Raw genomic sequence first — 23,604 nt, forward strand, 5'->3', positions numbered from 1 at the left:
TATATATTTTTTTTTTTTTTTAATCCCATTTATTTTTAGCCTTAGACCTGGAAATTCTAACATGGGCATGATGCTTAATACAGAACACTGAGACAACTTCATTGGTCAATAAACACATCCTAAACTGCTGTAGTCTCTGAAAAATAACTGAATTATCCACCATTTTCACCCCAAATGTAATTGATCAGACAAGACCTCTTTGGTTTCTTTGGTTGTGCACTTCAGCAGCAAGGCTAATGTTGTGGTGGTTGGTTAGTGTAGTGGTTAACACCTCTGCCTTCTACACTGTAGACTGGGGTTCAACACCCTACACTATACCAATAAGAAGTACTTGGAGAGAAGGGATGTTCTGATGTTGAATTCCCCCATTTGGTGTCTTAGAAGCAGATTATCAGTCGTGTAGTGCACAACCTGTCAAAACCAACTGAATTAAATAAAGTGTTATTGGTCCACACTTTATCGGTGTAGTGTAGCGGTTAACACCTCTGCCTTCTAAGCTGTAGACTGGGGTTCAATGCCCCGCCTAGGTAAACACCCTACACTATACCAATAAGAGTCCTTGGGCAAGACTCCTAACACCACCATCACCAAAAAAATGATCAAATTGTAAGTCGCTCTGGATAAGAGCGTCAGCCAAATGCTGTAAATGTAAAATGCTGCTGACAAATAATAGAAGCAAACTGCATGCCTACATCTTCACACGCTTGCCTCGAACTGTGTCAGGTTAAATACTCTCAAGCAGACTTCCGTATGTTTCGTATGTCATGAAATACTGGTGTCTACAGAAAAATACAGACATAATTCACATTTCAGTGCTAATACTGTTTTCCCTATGCAGCAGACTCTTACAGTATGCCATCCAATGTCAAATACCACATAAGCAAATCTGTTTGAGATTACATAATGCTATTACCTGTTAGCCGCATGAGCCTTGTAGCTCCAGTGCAAAGCAGAACTTCAGGCTGATGCCTGGCTGATACCAGGTAACACCACCAGCTTTCATCTCTATTAATTTGACCTTGCCTATTTTTTCCGCACCACGTGGACCAGCCTTTGTTGCAGGCCCTCCAACCTGTGCTTCCTCTCGCCCTACAATAACGTGACCTATCAGAGCAGATGACAGAGTCTGAATGGAGGGGTTAGCGAATGCTTACGTGAGGACAGATGATCAGACGGGACAGCGCTGAACAAACGCTCCTCAAACAAAAGGGATTAACGGAGCAGGCAGGTGCATAGCCGAAAGCACTAATGTGCGTTTCAGCAGCTCTGTCATGTTACAGGGAAAAAAAGCCATTTGATGCCAGCGTTTTCCCCACACCACATCCTTCCATCTGTCTGGGTACAAGGAAAGAAATGCTGTTGATGTCATGAAGGGCGGCACCAAGGCCAAAACTCACCTCTCCCCCACACAGGTGAGCTGCTCGATTTCCGTCATCACCTCGGCGATCTCGAACTTCAACCGCTGCCAAAGAGCCAGAGAGCGTCAGAGAATTAGAGTGTGAAACGTGGAAAGGCCTCGGGGTCGATGCAGTGAAAGGCCAAAGTGATCAGCATGTTCTCATGCTCCCAGGTCCGTGTCTCCTGCTCCATACTCTACCATGTGGTGAAGTCAGTTAAGGCTCCAAAAATAGTCCATGCTTCTTTACATAGCTTATAAACACGCACTAATGAAATGCAAATCAATAAAGAGGAATTCATTTGCTTTCTCCTTTGCAAGGGAGATTATGCAAAGAGGCTGTGCACTGTTGAACTGCGAAAGAGTTAAAGGAGTAAAACGGGAAAAAAGAAGCTGTGCGTGTTTATGTGTATATCGCTGCTGTGGGAAGAAAACCTTGCATCTCCGTTTTTGACATTTTTCAGGTTTTTGACATAACTTGAAAGTGTCTGTTACTCTTTACATTGTTTGTAAATTTTATGATGAATGGCATAAAAGAAATGACCCAAAATGACACGGGAAAAACTCTGGTTCCATTGACTTACATTGAAAGTGGTTCTGCTACTCCTTCAATTTTCTACTTCAAAACCAAACCATTTCCTTTTTTTGATTGTCTGAGTGAAAATGGGTTAATAAATCTTCAGACAACACACCTAACATTTTTCTGCTAATCTTAGCGCACGTTTCTGTTTATTTGCTGAGTTTATCATAAAGAAATAACACATAAAATATCAAATGTGACATATAAAATTTTGCACAGGGCACATTTTATGTGTCCCCCCCCCCAATGTGTTAAACTCTGCAGGTAAACATTAACCGTGCATTAGAAGGTGCAGAAATGGAGGATGTGTTAAATTATTTTCACTCACAAAATCAACAAAACGATATTTGACCAGGGGTGCCAATACTTTTGCATACATTTGTATAATACTGGTCCTCACTGCCTTTCACTTGCTATATATATATATTACCATATACCATATATATATATATATTACCATATACTATATATATATATATATATATATATATATACATATAGCAAGTGAAAGGCAGGTAATATATATATATATATTACCATTTTTGCCAGACATGTTCCTTTAAATAACACAAAAAATCCTCCAGCTTTCAAAGTACAGCATTAGATGTGGCTTTTCTTGGTCTAAAAATCAGAAAATCCCTCTCTCAGGACAATTCCAGCACCACTGTAGGATGTGAGTAGGCATGTTTACAACAGATTGCAATGGTTTCATTTTCCATTGTGGTCAGAGTCCCCCTTTAAAAGACATTCTAATCTAAAGGCTTACACTTAAATGCTTGAACCTGTTTTTAAGACGAATGCAAACAGTGAAGCTGGCGGTAATACATATGAACCAATTTCCGAAAGTTAACTTTTCAGTTAAATTCACGAGATGAAAAAAGCAACAGCACATGTTTATCTTTTTCGGTTCTGCTGGAAAAGCATCCCAGGCGGTTCCTCCATGAAGCTTACAGAGAGAATGCAAGGTCACATCAAAAAATGTAAGGATTATGCATTATTTCAAAAATAACATAAAAGAGAAGACAGCTTGATTTGTTAGACACTTTTTTTCCTCATCTTGTTCCATAGTTCCTTGTAAAATGGGAGAATTAGTAAAAAAAAGACATAAAACTGAATGGGTGTGCCCAAACTTTTGACTGGTAGCGTATAAACATATGTAAACATACACACACACACACACACACAAACACATACACACACACACACACACTAGACTTTCCCATTTTACTTCTCCCTCCTTTTGCTCCCTTAGCTCCTGTACAGCCCACGCATCTGCAAATCATAATTTTGATTTAATTTCTAGTGTTTATTTATTTATTTATTTATTTATTTGTGAGACTCACCTCAATGTCATCCAGCAGCTCCTTTTTCCTGCGCCGTATATTCGTTAGCTCGTCCCTCTCCTCTAAGGACAGGTCCTCAGGTACTAGAAAAGAGCAAGTGGATGAAGACATGTGTGAGCACGGGCTGAGGACTCAAGTTCTTATGATATAAACCTCCTCATTATTTCTGGTTGTGCTCTTCTGAGGACAGTTTATATCACCAATCAGATTTTTCTCCATGCATTCTATCTCAAGACACGTTCTCTTCCGACTCAGCTGAGCAGGACTGCAGAGGTGGAGTTTGATTTCCAGTGAAAAACGAGCGTCTCCAGTTAGGACATCTATGCCTCCTTTAGGACCCAGCATATGGGGACGGTTTCCGTATTTGGTAGAATTAGTGGCAGCACAGAACACATACGCAGGCTGACGGCCAGGTCCTTTCTTGTAGCACAGGAAATTGTACGCTCGCATTACGTAAAGCATTGTGAGTGAGGCCAGAGGTCTCTCGTGGAGACCCCATGCTTTATCATTGTTGCTTAATAGCAGAAAGGCTGTCTCACGCCAGCACCTTTGCACGTCGCTGCTTGAAGATGCTTGAGAGTCACACACCAGGCGAGGAAGTAGGTCACTTTCGCATTTAGCTATGGCAGATTGTGCTAACTCCTCCACTCTCTTCTGCCAGCGTCCTGCATCCATTGCTTGGGAAGCAAACTGAATCATTCTGCTAAGCTGCTTTACAACTCTTCACCCCCCTCTCCAATCTCCCACTGTCAATAACAAGAGTGCTATATTTGGCAAAACAAAATGACAGAGATATGGACCATTAATTCCAAGATGGTGAGCTTTCGGAGAGCCTGGAGTGATGGACGTGCTGCCAAACCCCGAACAGATGATCAGCACAGCATCTCATGGAGTGCATGAGGCCACCAAAGCCAGTGCTTTATGAATTCAGAGCAAAATGAAGGCTTTATGGTGGAAGGAAAGAGCAGAGGATGGAACTTCAGGGCAGCCTGACTGCACACAAAGGCTTTTGCTGGGTATCTACTTTTTTTACACGGCACATAAAGCCTTGATTGTCAAGCGGAACCCGTGGGCGACCTACGTCTAACGTCCAGAGCCGAGTGCCAGCCCTCCTACACTTTCACCGAGAACTCACTCATCAGATGAAAGACTCAAATGTCTCCGATTGTTCGGCCACTGAGCTCAACGATGGGCCCCTGCTGTGTGTTTGCGAGTGCGAGCTGGCGTATGAAGTGAAGGGTAATTTGACAATCACTGTGGCTCCGCTTTCAACCGTGCGGTAATGTTTAATGCATTAAACACGGCTTTGTGCTGCTGGGGTAAAGGGACAGTGGAGTTTACTTGTAGTCCTGGTGTTGGCACTAATTTGTCAGGGCATTACCTCGCTGAGCGTCCAGAACACGTCTACTTTACACCATGGGCCTCAGACAACAATAGGCCACCAAGCTTGAACATGCGTCAGAGACTCGGTGGATGCTAATAGCTGAGCTCTTTGAACTGTCCAGTGTCATGCTGAGTAGCACATTGCCCAGTGCGTCAGCATAAGGGCACTAGGACAACCCAGGACCCCTAGCAGGGACTGTACACAGCTTGAATATATTTCAAGCTACACTGCACAAGCCACATGCAAATCCTTGGCTCTGTATTAATTTGCCCAGCTCTTTTCAATAAAGCAGGATCGAAGGGTGAAACAATTCACTGGACCCCAGCTTACCCAGAATCTCTCTAAGGAATTTCCATCTCTTCCAGGCTGAGCCGTGCTGACTGAGTAACTCTGAACTACTAACCATGTCTTGTGACCGCTAAGGCTGCTTGAAGCTTGCATAAGGTAGTGAGGGCTATGGAAATGTAGCTATGTAATTCTAAGCACTGCTTGGTGGCAGGGTATCACCTACACTTCATTTCTGAGGCACACAAGCAAAGCATTCATTTAAATGACTAATGTCACCAGTGCAGGTGACAGTCCTGTAGTTCAGAATTTCTCAGATGATATTAATAACTGATAATTACACCTTGATGTGGTTAATACTGACAGCAATAACTGATATTTGAACTTTTTGCATTTTAATTCTTTCTTTCAGGCCCCGTAGTGGCCATCCCATGGCAGAACTGAAATGATAATCAACTAAAATAACCCTGTTGGCTCTCTGAGTGTAAAACTGTGTTGTGGGTTTGTGTTGAGCTGCTTGCAGGCAACGTGGGTGAAAAGGTAGCAGTGAGAACCCCCTGTTGTGGAAACAGTTCAAACATGGCCATATAATCTTCTTCTTTCGGCTGCTCCCTTTAGGGGTCGCCACAGCGAATCATCTGCCTCCATCTTTCCCTATCCACTGCCTCCTCTACTTTTACACCAACCATCTCCATGTCCACCTTCTCTACATCCATAAACCTTCTCTGAGGTCTACCTCTTCTCCTTCTACCCGGCAGCTCCATCTCCAACATTCTTTGCCCAATATATCCACTCTTCCTCCTCAACACATGTCCAAACCATCTCAACCTGGCCTCTCTGGCTTTATCTCCAAACTGCTCCACCTTCACTGTCCCTCTGATCTGCTCATACTCCATTTCTCTTCCTCTCTACATCATGATAGAACAGTTTGAATCCACCTCCAATGTTCCTGGCCTTGCTACCCTTTCCATCTGGTCTCCTGGACACACAGAATATCTACCTTCCTTCTCTCCATCATGTCTGCAAGCTCTCTGCCTTTACCAGTCATTGTCCCTATGTTCAGAGTCCCTACTCTAACCTCCACACTCCTGCCTTTCCTTTTCTCTCGCTGCCGTCTAACCCGCCTTCCTCCTCTCCTCTTTGATGGTCTTCGACCTACAGTAGTCCAACTTCCTCCGGCACCCTGCTGGTCAGCAGCACCGGAGGTGGTCATTGTTAACCCGGGCCTCGACCGATCTGGTATGGCAATCATATCTGTGATCCGCATGATAGTTTTGGCACAAGTTTTACGCCGGATGCCCTTCCTGACGCAACCCTCACCATTTATCCGGGCTTGGGACCGGCACCAGAAGTACACAGAGTACACCCCTAAATGGCTGGTTTAAAACATGGCCATATAATATAGATAAAAAACAAACAGCATTTATGCAACTGCAGCTTGCTTTATATAAAATCATGGACAATTGACACAATACAACAATAACATTTAAACACAAGAAAATACTTTCATCAATGTTGATCGCTTCTTTGCCTATGAAAACAAAAATCCAGTTCACTTGTGTTGTTAGGCATACATATTATTCAAATGTACTCCGTCAAGGTTATTGAAGAAAACAATATATTATAATTATGGATGACCAAAACAGGCAGAAATTGCATGTAAAAAGGGGTTAAAACACAAAACACTAAACTATATGGTAGAGATGGGAATCACAATAGGCCCCTACAGTACAAAATACCACAATACTCGTGTCACGATTGGCCCCTCCCAGTCCTCCATGTGCTTTTGTTTTGCCTACTTGTTTTTTTTCCTGGTCCTGCCCCCTTGTTTCCAGACCCTGCCCATAATTGTACCGCCTGTGTTTATCACCTGTGTCTTATTAACCCTCGTTGTCTCTGTATTTAAGCCCTGCGGTTTTCCCTAGTTGTTGGCTGGTCTTTGTGTGGTATTGTATTGTTTGGTGTAGTATCTTCTGGCCTTATTTGTTCGTCTCTGTTTTTGTGTTTAGCCTGTTTTCCTTTTTATTATGTCTGTCCCTCCATCTAGCCGTGTTGGCTCTCTGACCCTGGACCGTTTTGACCCTGATTCTGGATTTGCCCCTAATAAATCTTGCTTCTCTTCGCATATGCGTCCGGCCTCATCATCGCTCCATGGCGTTACAACTTGAGCCACGACACAACCGTACTGCATAATTTATAGATCTGTGACCTGCAAAGTATTGTGATTGGGGGAGCCCAATTCTCCACCAAGAGAAAACCTAATCTCACTGGCTCTGTATTATGGACTAATGGTGCATTTACACTGGGGCGGTGTGCCATTATATTTTCGATGGGGAAAGTTTTGTTCCAATGTTGCATGGAGCAGAACATTTGTACAATGCTCTTAACCAATCAAAACCTGGGTGGTGTTTGCAAGATTTGAGTCTGCAGCAATGTATGAAATGTTCTTTGCGTTCATCAAATATTCTTGCATGAAAATTCATGATGAGATGATGTGAAATGTTCTAGAAAATATGACTTTTACGGTGCATTCTGTGATGAATTTCTGAATAGTGCAAGAAACTAAAATGGTTAATTATACAAATATGACTTGGCGAGACTGTTTTCAGTCGGATTTTGCAGGGAACATCATCACCCATATGCAGCCAGCAAAAAAGGGAGAAATCATTCAGACCCGTGTTAATTTAAAGCTAAGTCAGAAACGCATGTTAGTAATCTATCAGTACAATAATAGGGTTAACACATAAAAATATGAATAATTAATCAAGAAAATATTAATACTCAGGACTATGCATATCAATCAAATCCTTTAACCCCAAAATATTGCAATGCTCTAGTGTTTGAAATTTTCCCCACCCTTACTACATGGATTACAGCTGTTGGTGAAGTTCACACTATAACCTTTACGAAATGCAGACAGGATAAAACTAAAGATGAACCACTGATTAATTTTGCATAGACATGATGTCTGTCAGACTCTCAGACATAACAATTATTTAAACATTTACAACGTCAGCAGATGCTCCTATCGAGAGCAAATTACAATGGTAGTGTTATTCCCTGTAATCCATTTCAGTGAAATTGAAAGGAACTGAAATCGCCCATTTGTGATGCCTAGGCACGACTTACTTATAAAAAGTGTAAAGCCCAATAACAATAATCAAATTTACCAGCCAATAATAAATCAGCTGATAAATCTGATTGATAATGCTGATAAATCTCGCACCCCTAACTTCTTGTTTGCATCTTTTTCAGATGTGTGTCTACAGTGCTTCGAGGGGAGACAGGGAGAAGATACTGAGCAAAGGCCTGATGTTCTCCAGGTCAACTCCAAGACAATGGAGAGGATGTCTACTCCATGTGATTAGCACCACTAAGACCCAGTAACAATGGCAACCAAACAAACAAAGGGAGGGCTCAACATGATTGTGCTAGCCCAAGCCCACTGACACAACACTGTTCCACGCTGTGCTGCTGACCCTTACAACCCCCACTGTATGCAGTCACAACTGTTTTAGCTTTGAGTGCGGTCAAATAATGCCAATGCTACTAAGATTGGATAAAATCAATTAGCCACCACTCAGCGTTAGGCAAATGACCTCAAGCTGACTAGTGACCACCAGCTTCTATTCCAGCTTTCCTCAAGTTGTCAAACTCTAGAGCTTATACGAACATTACATACCACTTTCACCATAGCGCATTGTGTTCCATGAAGCAAAGCCAAATAAGACAGACGTGAAGGAGTTTCTGAAGGTACAGCGACCGCAGCAGGTGTTCTGCCTTCACGTAGAAAGGTGAGCTCTGGCTGTTTTGTTTTACCCTGACGCAATACGCTCACAGATAGGTCGTCTGCTTCGGGACAGGCTATCAAAGAGGCAGTAAGAGTCTGAAGGCATAGTTTGCATACCTGTGACAACCAGCCATTCAGGTAAAACCAGTCTATCTATCTCTGCCTCTAAGGAAATGTCAGCTACTGTTAAAGTCCAACCCATGACCAAGGGAATGGCCAAAACAGGCTGCGTGTGCTCTTCTGGGAAGCAAAACCCACTGGATATTCACCAAGCTCACAGGCCTGATGGCGAATGGTCCACGGGCTGACCGGGGCAGGCTGGTCATTAACGTGTACTCGAACACTGCAAAAAATGATATCTTGTCAAGTGAAATGATCTTAAATCTAGTCGATCTATCTAACATTTCTCATTTTGGGGTGGTTGTGCACTTATTTTCTGATATTTTTTACTTGTTTTAGGTCATTTAATTAAGTAAAATTATCTTTCTATGCTGGCAGATAGTTTTGCTGGTTTCAAGCTCATTTCTGAAGAAAAGCAAAATGATCTGCCAGCATAGTGAGAAATTTTTACTTGATAAAAGTTCTTCAAGATTTTTTGACTAGATTTAAGACAATTTTACTTGACAAGATACCATTTTTTGCAGTGAAGACACTAACATGAGCCACCAGTGTTGCAAGTTTAATGAATCCTGAAGAACTGTGCAAGTTTCAGTTAGCCTCACTGCACGCTACACACAACTCGAAACTGCAGACTATTTACATTTACATTTACAGCATTTGACTGACGCTCTTATCCAGAGCGACTTACAATTTGGTCATTTTACACAGGGAGGCCAAGGCGGTGTTAGGACTCTTGCCCAAGGACTCTTATTGGTATAGTGTAGGGTGTTTGCCCAGGTGGGGATTGAACCCCAGTCTACAAGGCAGAGGTGTTACTCACTACACTAACCAACCACTATGTGCACTTTCTGTCTTCTCTGGTTGGAGTCATGGCGCTGTTATCTGTGCCACTGATTTACTGATAACCTGCACCTGTAAATGTAAATAGTCTGCAGTTTCGAGTTGTGTGTAGTGAGTCTAACTGAAACTTGCACCGTTCTTCAGTTTCAATATATAATCACGTCACTTACCTCTTTATAACCCTGCCCTGGTCACTTTACCTGAATTGCACTACTCCACCTGCACTGTTGTATATAGTACTGTTGTACATGCCTTTTGTATTTTTATTTTGATTCAATCTATCTATATATTTGCATAGAGTATTTATTTATGTGGACTTAATTTTGCATGCCTAGTACTACTTGTTTTTATGTTGCACCTTCATGCCGAAGCAAATTCCTAGTCTGTGAATCCTGTTCATTGACAATGGTAATAAAACTTCTTCTGATTCTGATTCTGGATGCTTTCAGAGAAATGCTTGGCAGGACTGCACACATTTAGGAGTGGCCACATTTTTATAGAGTGATTGGTTGAGTTTAACTCGAAAGCACTCAAAGACACGGCGCGGTCTAAAGTAACTGACGAAAAGAGAAGACGTGGACACAACATTTGACTTCTTCTCAAAAGGGAGACTGGACTGTTCATTAGTCTGCGAAAGTCATCTGCAGTGAAAAAACCTCCTGCTTTTGCGCAAACAGAAGAGTAAAGCTTGAACTGATGGACCGTCGAGAGATTCCGTTCTTGAACCTGACAACTTAATCAATGTTCACTTCATTCAAGGGGTCAGTATTCTTCTATAAACGTGATTCATGGCTTTGAGGGCAAACATTCCGAGCGCCGTCAGTTTGCCAGTTTTCCAGACACACTTCGACATACTAGCAGCAGTGTGATTTGAAATCCACGCGTCCAATTACTAACACAACAGTAGGTCATTCCACAATAAGCTGACCCAACTGAACCTTCCGTTAGCAGAAGAGAAGCCCGTCCACTGCGTTTTCTGCCAGCGCAACATTCCATTTTTGGAAAACGCCTTTAAAAGTGAAAGCTTCCTTTTCCCTTCGCTGATGAGAAAACATCCGTAACTGCTCTAATTTTAGATCATCGTGTGTCATGCTCCCATTTTACAAATTAGATTAGCAGTTTTGGCAACAGCACTTTGCCATTCCTCATCCTTCTTTAATTAGTACTCGAGCTGAGGGGCTGTGCTGCATTTCTCCTGTTCATCTACCTCTCGTTAATTCCGTGCTGCAATGCTAAGAGTGAAACTAGTGCTTCTTTCTAGCTCATCTGTGCTTGCTCCTGTGGTTCTTATATTTACCCCTCAGGGTCGCTCATATCTGATCATGCCGGCTGCATCATCATCATGAATTCTATCAAAAACCTTCTCACAAGGGCAAGTGAACCAACAGGCAGTGTTTTCCTTGAAACAAACAGCTCCCTGTGACCACGGGGCTCAAAGTGGAAACTCTGAAAACAGTGGATGGATGGGAAACCAGCCAGAGTTTTTCTCCATAAAGTGTGTCAGCTGAAGTCTGGCTTTTGTGGTGGGGTTGGAGCACTTTGGACCACTTTTTAGCTATGTTACTATTAACTGGTTTAGCCATGGAGCCAGGCTAGCAGGGGGTCCAAGCTGTTCCTCCGGAGATGTGCAGATGGGGACAGGGGAGAAGGCTCTTCAGTCCAGTCCCCCCCAGTGTCCCTCCAATGACTCAGTCAGGAAATGAGTTTAGTGTCTGATTCCAGCCGTCTGATAGAGAGGCATGCATGAGGCAAACAGCGCTGCCGCGGCCCTGACAGGCCTGTTTATATTGGCCTCGGCTGGCCAGACACCGCATCTGGAAACGAAACAGGGGAAAGGGAGAAAAAGGGAGGGGGGCGGCCCTTCCGAGGCCTACTCCACACTCTTTGTTGCATGTGAAAGGAGTGCAGAATGTCTGGGATGAGAGGGGGGGTGCTGGCTATGACCGCTTTGTTATGGCAGAAATGTGGGCGATGAAGGTCGAGCATCCGGTCCCGATGGCTCTTTATGGTTTCCTAAGACGTTTTTCTAATTATTCACTCGCTCCTCTTTACATTTTTGCTTTTTCCAGAAGTGTCCCAGGGTCTTTTAGGTTTCATTAGAAGCTGTGAGGGAGCCATTGTTATTACAACTCCAGCTGTGAGGACTTGAGGGATCCTCTGAGAATTTGGAGCGAAATATTGCATCCCACGTCAGATATCATTATCAGTGGGATGCGCCACACCTGAAACCTCTGGGGCCACAAACCACATTCACCCTGTACACAAGTAACCGTGTGAAAAACAGCTCATTGCAGGCTTATCTTCAAATGCTTGGTCCATGAAACTCCTTTAGGATCTATCCCACAATGAACATCTTCAATTACAAGTGCAGCCTTTTGAAGTACTGCTACTAATTTGGCTCTAACGATACTTACATTATTTTATATGCACGCCTCAAGACATCACTGCTCTGAGAAAAATTCAGTAGTAAGTGTGGAAGCCAACATGTCACGCATTCTCCGACCGTGTGCTTTCATGGAAACGGAGAGACACCATCTACTCAGATGGTACGTGGTTCATATGTAAAATCCTAATGATAGGATTATATCATTAAAGAAAAAAAACTGAAATGTGCTGATCAATGTATTTTAATGTATTAAAGTTTAACTCATATTATAAAATATCAGCTAGCTGTCACGCCACCCTGCTCTGCCATTATTTCCATTTAAAATGCGTGATCGGTAATCTCAGTTCATCCCTCATATATGTGATGAATCATAACCCCCATATATCCCCATATTTTCATATCCACTTGGATCAAAGGGGATAGCTTAATATAGTAATGCATTAGTGGGCTTGGATTAGGATGGGTAACATTAATTTTACAGGCAAACCATCCAGGGTCGCTTTGTGAAAAGTTGCATGGTATCAAAAGACACAGGTGAACCGTATATTGTACATTGGCCTTTAAATTAATCAGTTATTATACATTCCTTACCGAACTGGAGATGCTACTGGCTTCAGCAGAACAGGCTTTATAGTCAAATCCTTGCAAAACCCTGGAGAATTGAAATATTTCACCTCAGGAGAACAATCAGCAGTAATTTTCTTTCAAGAAAAACAATGTCAGACGAAGATCCAGGATAAGAAATGGATCAGATTTTCAGATGCTTGTGCAAGCTTAATGACCTCTTAGCATTACAAGGATATGCAGCGCTTTTCTTAAGAAAAAGAAGTCTGTTTCGTTCCTTTCCAAATGAATATGTGAAAAAAAAGGTCCTGGATTCATTTCCTTCATGCATAACGTCTTTTGGAATCAATAAGATCAATGGTGCACTAATGTCAGAACCTAGAATGTACTAGATTTACATGCCACTCCTTGATTGGATTTTGGGGGCAAGCCACTTCTGCTGTGGTTCAGGAACCATAAAAGAAGCTCCGACCTGACTCAGAAGCTCTTCCCCTGCGTTTCTCATAATCAACCACTCCTGCATCACCAAAGGCATGCTGGTGCATGCCCAAAACACTGTGATTCATCTAAAGTATCCATGACGCTGCACTTCCAAACATCTGGAAAGGTGAATGGCCTATAGCCAGCAGTGCCACCAGGCACTAAATGTTTTTATACTGAGATAATCTATTTTTTTACCCACATACTACGATCACTATATCTGAGCAATAACAGTGCACTTGATGCATGTGATTTGATGGTTGATGGTTTGGCCAAAAATCTAACTGAAACAATTTTCCCACCCCAAATTTAGTTGATGAGCCAAAACATGTTTAGTGGCTGAAGTGTCCAGCACTAGAGACCCAAGACTAACGCAGCTGGGTCCTCTCTCCCTTAAACTTCATGCCTAAACCATCACACTTCACTCAAACCACATTCATTTGTTAAGTCATCTCCAAGATACTTGCTGACGTGGTTTCTGACACTCTGTGACACAGACCTACTGTAACAGATAAAAACAAACAATGAGTACAAACAAAATTCAGCCGGCTTCTCTGGGCCGAGCTCATCTGAGATGGACTGACGCAGAGTGGAAAAGTGTCCTGTGGTCTGACGCGTCCACATTTCACACTGTTTTTGGAAATCATGGACGTCGTGTCCTCCAGGCCAAAGAGGAAAAGGACTGTCCGGATTGTTATCAGTGCAAAGTTCAAAATCCAGCATCTCTGATGGTGTGGGGGGGTGTTAGTGCCCATGGCAGGGGTAACTGCACATCTGTGAAGGCCCCATTAATGCTGAAAGGTACATACAGGTTTTGGAGCAACATCTGCTGCCGTCCAAGCAGCGTCTTTTTCAGGGACGTCCTGCTTATTTCAGCAAGACGATGCCAAGCCACATTCTGCACGTGTGACAACAGCGTGGCTTCGTAGTAAAAGAGTGCGGGTACTAGACTGACCTGCCTGCAGTCCAGACCGTCTCCCATTGAAAATGTGTGGCGCATTATGAAGCTCAAAATACGACAGCGGAGACCCCCGGACTGCTGAGCAGCTGAAGCTGGACATCAAGCAAGAATGGGAAAGAATTCCACCTACAAAGCTTCAACAATCAGTGTCTTCAGTTCCCAAACGCTTACTGAGTGTTAAAGGAAAGGTGATGTAACACAGTGGGAAACACGCCCCTGTCCCAACTTCTCTGGAACGTGTTGCAGGCATCAAATTCAAAATGAGTGAATATTTGCAAAAAACAATAAAGTTTATCCGTTTGAACATTAAATATCTCGTCTTTGTAGTGTGTTCAGTTGAATATCGGTTGAAAAGGATTTGCAAATCATCATATTCTGTTTTTATTTATGTTTTATACAACGTCCCAACTTCACTGGAATTGGTGTTGCACTTCTGGTCCATTTTGTAACACTTCATCTCAAGGCTACCTACATAGTGACTTCATAACGCATGCATAAGCACTAATCAACATATTTCTAAGCGATATTTCAATCTTTAGGAAGAGCTTATGCTAGTAATTGCATTACATAAGATTCTATAAAGGAAATGACACTAGCATTATGGGTCTTACACTAAAGTTTTGGACATTTGGTCCATTTATAACGCTGTTATGAAGCATCTATTCCAAGTATCGGATCCTGCAAGGCAGATATGTAGTTAAGAGCGTCTTATACTGGTTCTATGTAGCTCTACCTAAATTCTATTAATAAATAAATAAAGATCTAATAGAATTCACTTAATCTCATGGCATCTTGTAATCAATTTCATAAGATATTAATAAGTAATATTTATTTAATAATTTACTTAATTTACTTAATAAATAAATAATTATATATATATATATATATATATATATATATATATATATATATATATATATATATTTACATGCAATGTACTGTATAATTTAACATGCATTTCATGATTTTATAACGGTGGGGCTGCTGTAAATTTGTCCATCGTTTTATGGCCACTTTTTGACAGGAAAAATTAAGCTGTAAGCTCTGGGTCGGGGATAGGCTCTTGCCTCAAGTGGAGGAGTTCAAGTATCTCGGGGTCTTGTTCACGAGTGATGGTACAAGGGAGCGGGAGATTGACAGGCGGATTGGTGCTGGGTCAGCAGTGATGCGGGCTCTTTACCGGTCTGTTGTGGTAAAGAAAGAGCTGAGCCATAAGGCAAGGCTCTCGATTTATTGGTCGATCTACGTTCCCACCCTCACCTATGGTCATGAGCTTTGGGTAATGACCGAAAGAACGAGATCGCGAATACAAGCGGCCGAAATGAGTTTCCTCCGCAGGGTGTCTGGACTCTCCCTTAGAGATGGGGTGAGAAGTTCGGTCTTCCGGGAGGGTCTCGGAGTAGAGCCGCTGCTTCTTCACGTCGAGAGGAGTCAGCTGAGGTGGTTCGGGCATCTGGTTAGGATGCCTCCTGGACGCCTCCCTCTTGAGGTGTCACAGGCAAGTCCACCTGGGAGGAGACCCCGGGGAAGACCCAGGACATGCTGGCGTGACTATACTGCCCAGCTGGCCTGGGAGTGCCTCGGAATCCCCCCGGAGAGCTAGTGGAATTGGCTGGGGAAAGGGAGGTCTGGGCCTCATTGCTTAGGATGCTGCCCCGGCGACCCGAACCCCGGAGAAACGGTGGATGATGGATGGATGGATGGATGGATGGATGGATGGATGGATGGATGGATGGATGGAATTAAGCTGTTTTTTTTTTTTTTTTTTATTACAGTTCAGTGGCTATATTTGTATAAGAATGTGTCAATAAAATCCAAACACTGCAAAAAAAGTTTACAAGTGACAAAATATAATTAAGAAAAAAAGCAGCCCTTATGACAACTGATGCTCATTGGAATAAGCCTTTAAAAATGTATGTCGCTGCCGTCGGATCAAAACCTCATATCTCCAAAATGGTAACTTTACAGGAGAAGGAAAAAACTTACTTAACTTTTAATGTAAGTCAATGGAACCAGAGTTTTTTACATGTAATTTGGGCCATTTATTTTGGTCCATTCATCTTCACACACAGTGTAAAGGGCAACAGGCATTTTCAAATTATGTCAAAAACTGTAAAACAACTAAATTGGAGATAAAAGGTTTTCTTCCGACAGCAGCGATATGTAGGTTTATGTCAGTTGTCATGTCAAATGCTTATGTAGGTGTCATGTATGTATTTCATGAAGGCTACAAGTACTAGTATTTTTATTAGCCAGAGTTGCAGCATAAATAACATTATTCGCTCTTTATTCGGTTAAACTGGCATTTCAACAAAAATGATTTGGCTATTTATGTTTTCATTGGCTATTTATTTTATTTATGAATTTGTACATTGAAAGTAAGAGGCAAGTTGCTAAGTAACATAGTGACTCATGCATAATCAGGCTACAACACTTTGGCTTGGGTGTAGCAGCAGTGTTCAAATCCTCTTGCCTCACATTACTTACATCAAAAAATTCCCACACAGATGAAATCAAAATAATAAATTAGTTATTTGCCGATTGCGTGTTTTGGAGCATGATACCTATCTTGGCCAATTTCGATCATGCACTCCTAATTTTAATAGAAACTATATGAAAAAATCTCTGTAACATTACTTTGAACACAATTTGAGACACAACTGTGTGATGATTTAGACTCCAGCACCAGCAGTTTCTAATAGCCAGAGTTGCAACATAAACTGCATCATTCAGCTAAATTGGCCTTATAGCTTCAGTGTAAAACTAAAAATCGAAAAAAAAAAATACATTTTGGACACCAGACTTTGGCTGGTGGACAATATTTGGGTTAAAGAGAAAATCGTGTAAATGTTGATGTTTGCTGAACCGTCGATTTAAGTCTGCAAGTGCGACGTGATGTGACACAACACAGGTAAGGGCCATCATTAATTCTGTTAAGAGACCCTTGATTAGGAGCACGCCTTCACTGCTGCTAGGCCTGTTGGGAGATGCTGTGACCCACATACAGTCTTCAAATGTTACCAGTCCTATGCAATCGCTGTCTGTGTGCACGTCGACAATCATGCAAAATCTGCTGTCCTGGTCATTTTTTAAACAGGGAGGTGTGTTTCCCATCTTGACACCAGGTCATGAACCGGTCATGGTGACCCTGTATTGTATTTGTATTTTTGAATTTTCTGCCTCTTTCATCCAAACAAATCCTTAACTGGCCAAAATTTAGGGCAACCCTAGAATAAACTCACTTCTAGCAGACGACACACATTTTGGGAATAAGCCACAACGACTTTTGGATTCAAATTAAGATATCAACCAAATAATGATTACGGATTTAAGTCAAGTTATCAGTATTGGTATTGATGTTATAACATTTTTAACAAAACTCTTTAGTTCTGATTCTAAAACCTTTTCATGACATTCAAAGTCATAGGAAAATACTTGATACAGTGACAGGTGTCCACACACATCAGTTAAGTGATACTTTTTTAGTCCCACAAACGGGGAAATTCCACCTCCGCGTTTAACCCATCCATGAAGTGAAACACCACATACACACTAGTGAACACACACACTAGGGGGCAGTGAGCACACTTGCCCGGAGCGGTGGGCAGCCCTATCCACGGTGGCTGGGGAGCAATTGAGGGTTAGGTGTCTTGCTCAAGGACACCTCAGTCATGGACTGTGGGTACTGGGGATTGAACCGGCAACCTTCCGGTCACAGGGCCAGTTCCCTGACCTCCAGCCCACGACTGCTGATTTCTGTATTAATTTGGTGGAACAAACTTTGGCTGTAACATTGCTATTGTAACAATAACACAACTGTTATTATAGTACTCTGCTTGGCGGAGGAAGATTTTAGCAATTATTACTAATAATAACAAATTATTGATGGGAATAGTTTTATATTTCATTGTTGATTTAGAAAGACAATATGCCCCTAATTATTTAAGCCCCTAATAAGTCTTACAGTGATTTTTCCATTCTTAAGGGCACTGTGTTTTACATCATGCCTAACAACAACCCTTACTAGTGGTAAAATCACTGTGAGACTCAGCCTCTTGTGCTTTATTGCTTAACGTAATCAAAAACGGCAATCCATTCTAAAACACTGACCCCTAGTAGAGTTAGCCTGGACATGTCCACGTTGACCTGAGTGATCCAACATGCATGTTTACATATCAAGCAATAGCACGGAGAACTCAGGGTACTAAAAGAGAAAAGCGGATTAAGACGTGTAAATCGCCAGACGTTTGCTTTTATATTTTTGCACGTGAATAAAGCAGTTTGTTGGAATCTGGGAGTCTGTTGGCCAGACCCACTGAGTACAGAGTGGCAGCCAGCAAGGCAGAGACAGGGACTTCTCTCCATAATCCACTAACTGACATCCATCCCTCAGATTTTATCTCACCCATTTGTCTGAAGCGTACGCCCGGATTCCAGAAGCTAGTAATCCTAAGCTCTCAAACCCCACACTCACACATGTGCAGGGCGATTAAGCGGTATCTCATCCCGGCTTGTCAGACAGCGAAAACGTGAGATACACACAGCTGGACTGGGACGTCCACAACTAACCTACTTTCACTGTTACTATGCACAACGTGACTGCTGTATCTGCTCAACCCATAACCCACACACATACAGACATACATCTGGCAGTTCATATGGGGCTACTTGTCAAATGACCAAACCACAGCTGACTAAGGAGTGCTTTGTTAGGCCCACTACTATAAATATGAAGCTCCACAGAGGCAAAAGCGTGCCTGCGCGACACAACACCGAGTCTCTGTGGACCTGTGCTTTCCTCAGAATAAATATTGAATTATAGTGCATCATAAAAGTGCATCGTAACAGAAAGTCCACGCGAGTAAACAAGAGGGGGCAGCACTCTGGCACACTTGCTCACAATTATGCAGAGTGTTACACAGTAGAAAGGTACCGTCTATTCATCAGCCATCGATTACACAGATCAACAGGATTCCTGGTCTAAACTTATAAACTGTTCTTTGCTAATTTAACATTGGTGCCGGGTTTTTTGTTACTTTTGTATCAAAATTTGTATTGTGTTTTCCCACAATAGTAGAAATACTTCAAATGATTCTATTAACCTAAGTGCAGCCCATAAAAATGAGCTTATTTGGCTGACACAGGCACAGAATTTATAGGTGTAAAAAATAGATATGTGTAAAAAATTTCAATTTAAATTTCATATTTATAGTTAGGATTTGAATTTTGTACCTAAAGAGTTTTAATTCAAATAAACAGCATAAACTTTAATATATACAGAATACTGTGTGAAAGTCTGAGAAACCCAAGAAACATTTTCATCTATTTATTTGTGTAGTTTGTGTTTATTTGCAGAGAAAAGCATTAATATTTGAATAAATAAAATGTATAGAACATTAATAATGATTATATATATATATATTTACAAGTCTTCCATGCAGCTGATATCAACCTACACAGACATTTAAAAATGCTTATTCCAACAAGCGTCAGTCGAACACTTGCCAATGTGAAATGATATCAGAATTGACAAAAGCAGCATTTATGACAACTAACACTTGGCCAACTGATAAATCAGGTGGCCACTACTTCTTACAATAATTGTTTAAGAAAAAAATTCAAATTTCAGAATAAAAGCAAGCCCGGCGTGAACCGTAGCTGTATTAAAGAGAAGAAACAGAAAAAGATACCCCACAGCCAAAATACACACACACACCCACACACACACACACACACACACACACACATTTTGTAAGCCGCTCCTCCCTCAGGGTCGTGTGGGGGGCGCTGCAGCCCATGCCAGCGGTCATTGGGCGTAAGGCAGGATACACCCTGGACAGGTCGCAAGTCCATCGCAGGGACAGCCAAAATATTCAACAAAAACTGAAAAGGGTGTAAATGTTCTTTTTTATGTGTTATAAAAAAAACTTGACTCTGAAAGTCAGTAGGTGCTATTGAACAGGAAGACGAGGACTAGGGCTGTCAAAGTTGTGAAACTTCAGCTGTTGATTAATTCACACACACACACACACACACACACACACACACACACACACACCCACACTTTCTAAGCCGCTTATCCTCGTGGGTTGCTTGGGGGTTGGGGGGCTTGCTGACGATTAATTCATAAAGTCATTTATTGAGATTAATAATTTTATACGATTAAGAATTACATGTCTAAAGTTGCCAAATTGGCTGGTAAGCCATCTTCCTTCCTAGCTACTTTTCTTTAGTAGTTCTCACTGGTTGCACAGTCAGAATAACACTACAGAAACATTTAGAGTTACACAGAATTATATGTGGAGTCAAGCAAAGTGACCTGAGTAATGAAACATTACTTACGCTGTCCTCTAAAAGAGTTAGAGCACCCACTTTTTTGTTGTCATATGTCCCGTAAAGTTTCTCAATAAATGCATTTTCTGCATTTTTTGCCTCAATCCAACACACGTTTTCTCATTCCCATTCCCTTTCCCATTCTCATTCCTGTTTTGTGTTTGGATTAAATAACTGCGATCATCTCAAATCACTGTGATTAGGTGATTACGGGATAATCGTGACAGGCCTAACCTTTTTATTTCTCCCCAAGCACCCTGATAAACTAGGAATCAATCTCAGCAATCAGTAAAGCAGAATTATAACCAATGACCCAGCAGTGGTAACTGCTGTATAGTTGGCCGCTATTTAAACACAGAACTACAGAATCTATTGTGATGATATAAGACCCCTTCAATATTTGTACACAGCTTTGTGTAAACTTGTAGCTAATGGACATTCACTAGTACAGACGTCATTCAGTTATATTTGAAACTAACAATTAAAACAAAACCCTCCGTGATAATTTCTCCTAATGTTGTGTTTTCACAACAGAGGTATAAGCATTTTTCAGTGGTGCAGTGGTGGTGGGCTGGTGATGGCCTTCACGTTATATCTTACCCTGGAGACTCACGGTAAGTGTCTCTCAACCCTGGTCCTGTAGGCTCACTTTGGGCTCGTCCTGCTTTAACACACAAGCATTAGCTGTTAATGAGCTGATTGGTTGGATCAGGTGTGCTGTAAGCAGGAAAAACGCTAAAAAGGCCAGGGCAGTGGGCTAAAGTTTCCATTTAAAGGGTTGTTTAATGAACCAAAAGTGACTTCTATGGCTTCGCTGAAACCCTGCACTGAGAAATCCAGACCCTCAATGACCTCAAGGAACCCTTTTTAAAGACTGCACTCAAATCATGAAAGAGCACACATGAAGCTCCTCCACTTCCAAATTCAATTAAGCATGGGGTCTTTGATGTTAACAGCAGAGCAGATAAGGGCCAATCTATCAACCAGACTCACTAAACAATGTGACAGTTTATCATGTGGTGCATTTATCGCAATCGCTTTCCACCAACCTCTTCAGCAGAACAGACAGAAGGGGCCAATGCACGTAAGCAGACGCAACATGACCTAATGCGCGAGTGCAGGGGATACACCTTTTTCCTGCATCTTCAGGAGGTTAAGCAATTTGGGATTTGTTACGTAACTGTCCCGGCTCTGAATCTCCCCACCCACACCAACCTACTCAGACTCTCTTCAGAAAAGCCGCTTCAGAATGAAAAAAATCCCTCCGCTTAGGAAATGAAAATATCAGCAGTGAGAAGAGTGGAGGTTCTGCTTTTTCCTCTGGAATTGGTTGCAGTGCAGAGCCTCGTACTCCCGAGACTAACATATAGCCTGGCTTCCTTTTGTGAGGGCCTGATAAATAGCCTTCAGCTTGCCTCAAGCCTGCTTAAATTCTCCACAATACTGCAGCATTGTTTGGCTGAACGTGTTTCTAATTTAGCCATTCTAATAGTTTTAACCCTTAACTCCACTCCTGCGATCTCCGAATCTCCTTAGTGAACAGAGATGTTACTGTAAAAGCTGGGGAGGTGCATAAAAGGGCAAGGAAGATGCCCTTTACATTTGGTGGTAAAATCCCATCCCATGTGTTTAGGTCTACATCCAAGAACATAGGGCTCATTTATGGAGCGAGCTTGCTTTCCGCACCCGCTTAACCCGCTTACGCTATGCAGTTTTCGAGCTAAACTGTGTCAAAGGTGAATGCTTTAGAATCTGGCACACATGGGCCACTGACTAAGACCTCTGAGACGCAATTTCGAATACATTATTGCTTATTTTAAATCGTTATTGTAAATCAGTGCAATGGCTTTAATGGAACGGGTTCGTTTCTGTATGCAATACTGCATCTGACAGGGCACCATATGCTCTGTTATTGTCGACGGATGTTGCTTTCTGATCCCGTCAGGTACAAGAATGAGCTCATTTGAATATCACTACATGTCAGTACAATTAAAGGAATCTCCCTGTAAACAATAGCTCTCGTTGCTGAAACTATAAACAAGTCAAAAGATGAGGTGCACAGAGGATGAATCACTGCTAGGCTGAATGCATCTGTTTGTACTACTGACTGGTCTAGCTGGTGGCCCTGGAGCTATTTAGAGACCCAGCCTCTTCACAATGTATTTCCACTGATGTTCCACCTCAAACCGGTGACTCATGGTGGTGCTTTGTTTTTTTTTTTTTAATTCTAAAATAAAAAGAAAATTAATTGCAGCACTTTTTCCAGCCAACAACAGCTGAAGATTAAGTCTTAAGTCTAGGGTTGCTGTGAACAGACTAAAAACATCTTTGATTCAGACAAACCAGTCCAAGACTGCCTTTAGGCCAATGTCTGAAAGTGTACAAGATTCTCACATTCCACAAGGACTGATCTCCCGGTCCAGGATGTGGGAACGTTTAGGCCCACGCACATCCCATCCACTCTCAATTTCAGACTTTCTGCTATTGCATCTGGATCCAATGCAGTGTCAGTCTGGAGAGGAGTGAGCAGAACTGGACTATTGCTAAACCTTAACATTAGGAAGCATCTGAAGTCCATCCTTTGGTTTCAGTTCACATCTTTGCAATCATGTCACTCTCTTGCATTATCCAACAAAGAGAAAAGCAAACCTAAAGAGTGAGAAAGCATAGAGCATCAGTCAAAATAGCATGTGTTTTATAGACAGCACTTTTCCCATTCGTCACAGGTACCTCTCAGCATGGTAGGCCTCCGATTTGAGATGTTAAAGGCATGTATATATAAAAGCCTGCCACCAAATCTCTTCAAAATAGCAACACAATAGTACTGTGAAGTGGTTCAAGTGTTCAAGTGCTTGACTCAGCAGTGCAGTGTAGGACAAATAGCCAATACATTTGGGTGGTCAGTAGGGCTTGTAGGCATACTGGCATAAAAGGGATCTAAGCTGAGCTGTGTTGGTTCCAAAAGTAACCTGAAGAACACAAAACAACAAGAAGATAACAGTCTTTACCCATTTGTCCTAGACATCTACCTTAATGCTGTAAATGTAGGCCTGTGGGCAATAAGACAACGTTTTATCGTTACTGTGACACTAAATGTTTCATTACAAAGACACCATAATCAGTCCTGTTTCATCGAGTGCAG

General features: G+C 42.0%; 1 protein-coding gene across 2 annotated transcripts in view; it reads right to left on the bottom strand.

Annotated features, from left to right (window-relative positions):
- Positions 1–23,604, bottom strand: part of cyth3b (cytohesin 3b) — a 58,526-nt gene that overhangs the window by 30,619 nt on the left and 4,303 nt on the right. Inside the window, exons 1-3 of one of the 2 annotated variants that reach the window (XM_017714065.2) lie at positions 8,671–8,798; positions 3,320–3,402; positions 1,398–1,462 (exon numbers count right to left, since the gene is read on the bottom strand). In XM_017714065.2, the coding sequence (XP_017569554.1) occupies positions 1,398–1,462; positions 3,320–3,402; positions 8,671–8,689 (167 nt within the window). In that variant the 5' untranslated portion in view covers positions 8,690–8,798. Of the gene's footprint in view, positions 1–1,397; positions 1,463–3,319; positions 3,403–8,670; positions 8,799–23,604 lie in introns of those variants that run through there. The other variant, XM_017714064.2, reaches the window with a different exon arrangement.

Source organism: Pygocentrus nattereri, chromosome 14 (genome assembly GCF_015220715.1).
Source record: "Pygocentrus nattereri isolate fPygNat1 chromosome 14, fPygNat1.pri, whole genome shotgun sequence".
NCBI lineage: Eukaryota > Metazoa > Chordata > Actinopteri > Characiformes > Serrasalmidae > Pygocentrus > Pygocentrus nattereri.